Here is a 6830-nt window from a genome sequence, read left to right as displayed (position 1 = left end):
TCGCCTGAAAGTATGCGGTTCAGTGGGTACATCTACAGCTGCATCTGCATAAACTGATCAGCCAGAACATTGACCACAGACCTACTAACACTTCTTTCATGTATCAGCTGTACATTGTGCCCCATATTGTGGGGTTAATCTAAAATTCCAAACTTCAAGAATAAAACATGAGGCAATGTCACAAATTGTTTCAGATCGTCAGCCAGTACCTTTCGCGTGGTACCTCATGATGCCTATAGTTACGATGCTGGTTGTCATCAGGACCGGAGCTTCTGTCGCAGAAAGGTACCTCGACGTCCAGATTCCGGACAACAGGGCGCTGGTAAGGCTGTAAACGCTCAGAGAGAGTTACTACAAACCTGTTCAAAGTAGAGGCTCGTTCAGGGTTCTGCCCCAATGAAGCTCAAAAATTTTCTCCCAAGTATTTTCCAGAGTCTGAATAAAGGATTGCTTCAAAACTGATTTTTCAAAGAATTATCAAAAGCGCTGCTGGGTTCTTAAACATGGGAAGTTGATGTTCGCTAACATCTCGGAGATGAATACATTAAAAAGAGATTAAAATATTGAAAACATTGATGTCACTTGTACTTAAGCGGCATATTCTAACTTGGTTTCTATTTATTCGACACTTGCGCCTCCCATGAGACTTGCTATTGGCTGATACCTCTCACCTACAGTTCGTTGCGCTTTAATTACGTGCAGGCTCGTAACAGTACTACTAGCCTTAATTTCTGTTCAGTACTTTTTAATTGATTTTGTTGTAATAATATGAATGTGTTGAAGAGAGCATTCAGCTAGACCCCAAGCACAGTAGTACCATACACTGCAGTCATATATGACAGGTATGACAGTACGAAATAAAGTAATGAAGATGCAAGAAGTATGTTGAAGACCCTTACCAGGAGGGAGAAAAGTTTGTGCGATATCTGCAAGGCATACAGGTATAAAGGTATAGATGTAAGCATGTTTGACAAAATATTTCCGTGATGGCTGGTTAAAATACAGGGTGTTTCAAAAATGACCGGTATATTTGAAACGGCAATAAAAACTAAACGAGCAGCGATAGAAATACACCGTTTGTTGCAATATGCTTGGGACAACAGTACATTTTCAGGCAGACAAACTTTCGAAATTACAGTAGTTACAATTTTCAACAACAGATGGCGCTGCGGTCTGGGAAACTCTATAGTACGATATTTTCCACATATCGACCATGCGTAGCAATAATATGGCGTAGTCTCTGAATGAAATTACCCGAAACCTTTGACAACGTGTCTGGCGGAATGGCTTCACATGCAGATGAGATGTACTGCTTCAGCTGTTCAATTGTTTCTGGATTCTGGCGGTACACCTGGTCTCTCACGTGTCCCCACAGAAAGAAGTCACAGGGGTTCATGTCTGGCGAATAGGGAGGCCAATCCACGCCGCCTCCTGTATGTTTCGGATAGCCCAAAGCAATCACACGATCATCGAAATATTCATTCAGGAAATTAAAGACGTCGGCCGTGCGATGTGGCCGGGCACCATCTTGCATAAACCACGAGGTGTTCGCAGTGTCGTCTAAGGCAGTTTGTACCGCCACAAATTCACGAAGAATGTCCAGGTAGCGAGATGCAGTAATCGTTTCGGATCTGAAAAATGGGCCAATGATTTCTTTGGAAGAAATGGCGGCCCAGACCAGTACTTTTTGAGGATGCAGGGACGATGGGACTGCAACATGGGGCTTTTCGGTTCCCCATATGCGCCAGTTCTGTTTATTGACGAAGCCGTCCAGATAAAAATAAGTTTCGTCAGTAAACCAAATGCTGCCCACATGCATATCGCCGTCATCAATCCTGTGCACTATATCGTTAGCGAATGTCTCTCGTGCAGCAATGGTAGCGGCGCTGAGGGGTTGCCGCATTTGAATTTTGTATGGATAGAGGTGTAAACTCTGGCGCATGAGACGATACGTGGACGTTGGCGTCATTTGGACCGCAGCTGCAACACGGCGAACGGAAACCCGAGGCCGCTGTTGGATCACCTGCTGCACTAGCTGCGCGTTGCCCTCTGTGGTTGCCATACGCGGTCGCCCTACCTTTCCAGCACGTTCATCCGTCACGTTCCCAGTCCGTTGAAATTTTTCAAACAAATCCTTTATTGTATCGCTTTTCGGTCCTTTGGTTACATTAAACCTCCGTTGAAAACTTCGTCTTGTTGCAACAACACTGTGTTCTAGGCGGTGGAATTCCAACACCAGAAAAATCCTCTGTTCTAAGGAATAAACCATGTTGTCCACAGCACACTTGCACATTGTGAACAGGACACGCTTACAGCAGAAAGACGACGTACAGAATGGCGCACCCACAGACTGCGTTGTCTTCTATATCTTTCACATCACTTGCAGCGCCATCTGTTGTTGAAAATTGTAACTACTGTAATTTCGAAAGTTTGTCCGCCTGAAAATGTACTGTTGTCCCAAGCATATTGCAACAAACGGTGTATTTCTATCGCTGCTCGTTTAGGTTTTATTGCCGTTTCAAATATACCGGTCATTTTTGAAACACCCTGTACACATAGCATAGCGTACCCAGCCACTGAAGTTTCATTTGTAACACTTTTCGAAGGTTTGGCTCATCAGCAGACATGGAGTTCCTCTTAGGGAGCCAACGGTGTCGAAAATACTTTTCTATGAAGTAATTTTGACTGCATAGCACTCTGTGGGTCAGTAAAAAAATCTTTCAGAAATAACGACACACCTGTATTCCTACGTTTCTTACGTATTTTGGTAGATAACAATGCATAAAGATTAATGTATTTAGTGTTCGCCAACTTTTGTAGTTACGTTAAAAGTATTCAGCTTCCCTTGGATTAGAGACATAGTTTTCGTCCTACTAGAAAATATTGTACATACATCAGTGGATATTTTGTACACTTTTACATGATTTCTACGATTTTCTAGACGAGAGATTATTTTCCAAATGTTATCGTTAGAATCAAATGTTTCCAGTTCAATTGTAAGCTAAATTGAATCACAATCATATTCTGAAAATGTTTGTGTGTATGTGTGGGGAGGGGGGGGAGACGATATATAATAGAAGTAATACAGGCTGTATATCAGTTGGTTTATATTTAGACCTTAACTCTTGGCACTGGAAGGAGCAGCGGAGGGTAAAAAAATCACGAACTGATTAACAAATGATTGTCATTGTGGTGGTAAATGTTAAATGTCTGCAGAACACTTCGTTTTCCACAGGTGACCTGGCTTGAAACACAGCGCAACAACCTGGAACAACTTCAGACTTCAACAATGGGAAACATTCGCACCCAGTGTGTCAACGAAGGTGTAAGTTACTCCTCTAGCAGTATCCACGAACAACTTCCTGAAATTGTGTAAGACTGTCGTGGAAAGCTGTAACCTGGTGGGGTGAAGTATCACGTAACTAAAACTGCGAGACAGGACATGGTAAGAGCTGAAAATTGCCTCACAACGTTATCCTCAGCAGTGCAGTACTAACAGTATGCCACTGCGCAAAAGAAAAAGAATAGCATGCACCGAATTGTCAAAAAGATGCATTTTCCCCTCGAGGAAGGTATTGCAGCAGATCTTTTCAAAGGTACAATAAATATTTGGCGTTACTAGTCTCTCCAGTGGAACGGTAAATAGAAGAGACCGTCTACAACGCAGCTTCCCTGCACTGTGCAACGATTTTGAGTATAATGTTCGCAGTCATTATTTCTGTGTGTACTTAAATTATTTTATTGTATAAATAAGTAAATTGTCATTAGATACCATTGTGCTTCTAACAGCAAATGCATGTGAGAATACATGGTTGCATGCATGTCTTACTCTGATTTTACATTCACATAGGAAAATGAAAGTGTGTAATAAATAACAAACATGTTCGCTAATAGTGCGATGATTTAAATACGCTGCTGTGGAACAGATGTCTTAAGCAATATGAAATCTGAATATCATTTAATTAGGTACAATTTTCCGTTGCCTCCTGCATGCCCCAGTCTAGGGGCAGTTTCCCACGCCAAGGGCTACAGTGCTCTCAGCCTCCTTCTGCTCCTCCACCCTCCCAGACTAGGCCGCTGGCAGAAGAATCACTATTTAGGCCAGAAATCGTCGGCCGTCACTGGTGGTTTTTATTAGTAGTTGAGCAGTGGCCGAAATGCACCCTAGAACCTAAGACATTCTAATTGGTTACTCTGCCCCAAGACCACGATGACAAGTCAAGCGACTGCACTCTCAGTACCTGCCAATATGGCACGTGTGTTCAGTATGGGTCAGGATGATGGTTACGTCAGCGGCCAGGTGTGCTGAGAGAAACTGCTTCTCGGTAACTTCTCCAGATTGTTCTCTAGTAAACACTAAAATGGTTTCTGGTATGTGAATCACTGAAGAGTAAATTTCTATGTGACACAAATGTTAAATATCTGCTGCAGGTCCCCGTGCAGAGTTTAATGAACACGTGGCCCTTCAACATCGTGAACAGCGCAGCGCAACTACTTGGAATCGTACCGGTGAGAGCTGATCAGGTAGGTAACGTACCCTTACTAAAAACACCCCCTTCCAAAAATAAGTGCTTCCAACATAATGGCATTTCAGTTGGTGATAACACCTCGGGACGTACAAACATGTCGCTGCGTGCCAAGATTCTAGACAAGTTTTAGGGGAACGAATTCTGCAAAAATACCTCAGGTACCAAATATAGTGCTCTCGTTAGCTGTCAAATAAGTTCCTGTTAGTGCTGTCATGAAAATGTAACGGGCCATAGATAAATTTACTGGTGACTGACCAACGAAAACTTAAATAACCGCAATAAAGAGGTTTCAAATGACCTGGAACGGCATGACATATTCGAAGAATGTAACTGAGCTAAAAAACATGTACATTCACCGCAAGCGTTCTATAGATCCTGGCAGTGTACTTTATAACATCAGCAATTTCCGGTATTCGTCCCTTGTATTGTTTAGCAGAAATTTCACTCTAATAACTCCGGATACCAGGAGTTCGTGCTTAAAAGAAATGCTTCCGAATTTTCTATTCTGTAATATTGGCTGAGGTATTACATGTCAGGTATATTACTCGGTAGACTTCCCCGCTTCCTGACTCAAGTTGCAATCCTCTCCCACTGTAGGGCACAATTGTAGCGTGCAGCATGGCAGCTTGTGCTATTCGTACACGAGACTCAGAGGGCCATAGACACGGGTTCACAGGTAGATGCCGTGTTTCTTGACTTCCGCAAGGCGTTAGATACAGTTCCCCACAGTCGTTTAATGAACAAAATAAGAGCATATGGACTAGCAGACCAATTGTGTGATTGGATTGAAGAGTTCCTAGATAACAGAACGCAGCATGTCATTCTCAATGGAGAGAAGTCTTCCGAAGTAAGAGTGATTTCAGGTGTGCCCCCCCCCCCCAGGGGGTCCACAACTCTTTCGTGGATACGTGCGTGGCGAGCACGGGGCCCCGAGCCATTGCAGCCTTCTTTCTCTCCCGGGCTGCATTTCCTTTCCCTTCCCCTCCTTTCCCCTCCATACCCCTTTCCCCTCGCCCTCTCCTCTCCCTCTATTGGTGTCCTTGCTTATGTTGGCCCCCGCTATCCTCCTGGTTCTGTTGGTTTTACACTCTGGCTTTGTTGCGTAATCATCTCCTCCTTTTGGCATTCCTTGGTCCCCCTCTGGGGTTTGACCTCCATTCCAAAATTTCTCTTTCCGTAGTGTGAGCCATTTGGGGAAGAGCACCTTACCTAGTGTCTCCGACGTGTGCCCTCCTAGTATATTCCACCTTTTCTTCTACGTCGTTGTCTGATGCTAGGGTGCATAGCCAGCACGGTAGCCAGCCCGTGTGGTGGGGTCGCTATGTACCCTTTTGGTTGAGCCCCCTAAACACACAGGGATCACACTTCTGATACCTGAGCTGTGACCTCCTCATGCATGCCTAGGAGTGGTTGCTCGTCATCCTGGAGCATCGGAACTCCCGGCAATGGCCGCCGTGCCAGACGGCCCTTGCTGTGGCTGGGTGGCGCCCGTGAGGAGAGCCCCTGATCGGAGTGGGTGGTATCAGGGCGGACGCTATGCAGATGAAACGCATACGGGTCCAAAACTCTGGCCGCTCTTCTGCGGCCGTCTCTCTGCGTGGTACCGATTCCTCAAGTGCTGCTTCTCTTGCCCCTTCGGCCTTCCCTTCCGTGGCTACCCCCTGGGAGGAGGGTCAGGCCCGTCGTCTAGGGGCAAAACCTTTCCCCCGTTATCTAGTTTGCACCAGGACTGATGGAGATACTTTCACCAGTGTCAAACCTTTATTCTTTGTGGAACACATTGAAGACAAGTTCGGCGAAGTGGACTCCCTGAGCAAGATGCGGTCGGGTTCATTACTGATAAAAACTGCTTCGGCTGCCCAATCTGCGGCCCTTCGTGCCTGTACCCATCTTGGCACAATTCCCGTGTCCATTACCCCTCACCAGTCTCTAAATATGGTACAAGGTGTGATTTTTCACAGAGACCTCATCCTTCAAACTGATGAGGAACTTCGGGACAATCTCGGACGGCGGGGTGTTCACTTTGTTCGGCGTGTTCAGAAGGGTCCTAAAGATAATCGTATTGATACTGGTGCCTTTATCCTGGCCTTTGAAGGGGATACCCTTCCTGAGAAAGTTAAGATTATGGTCTATCGCTGTGATGTGAAGCCGTACATCCCACCTCCTATGCGGTGTTTTAAGTGCTTGCGTTTTGGCCACATGTCTTCTCGCTGTACCCAGGACCCTCTCTGTGGTGACTGTGCACGTCCACTCCATGAGGGGAGTCCCTGTGTTCCCCCTCCTGTATGTGTAAATTGTCAT

At 45.3% G+C, this 6830-nt stretch overlaps 1 protein-coding gene across 1 annotated transcript in view; it reads left to right on the top strand.

Moving 5' to 3' along the window:
• The first annotated feature begins 211 nt into the window (after positions 1-211).
• Positions 212-6830, top strand: part of LOC124616759 — a 42081-nt gene continuing 35462 nt past the window's right edge. Inside the window, exons 1-3 of the mRNA XM_047145144.1 lie at positions 212-322; positions 3236-3325; positions 4432-4524. Coding sequence (XP_047001100.1) covers positions 227-322; positions 3236-3325; positions 4432-4524 — 279 coding nt within the window. The 5' untranslated portion in view covers positions 212-226. The remainder of the gene's footprint in view (positions 323-3235; positions 3326-4431; positions 4525-6830) is intronic.

The sequence above is a fragment of the Schistocerca americana genome, chromosome 5, assembly GCF_021461395.2.
Source record: "Schistocerca americana isolate TAMUIC-IGC-003095 chromosome 5, iqSchAmer2.1, whole genome shotgun sequence".
Lineage (NCBI taxonomy): Eukaryota > Metazoa > Arthropoda > Insecta > Orthoptera > Acrididae > Schistocerca > Schistocerca americana.
The sequence above is the reverse complement of the archived record's forward strand: the minus strand, read 5'-3'. Positions and strand labels throughout refer to the sequence as shown.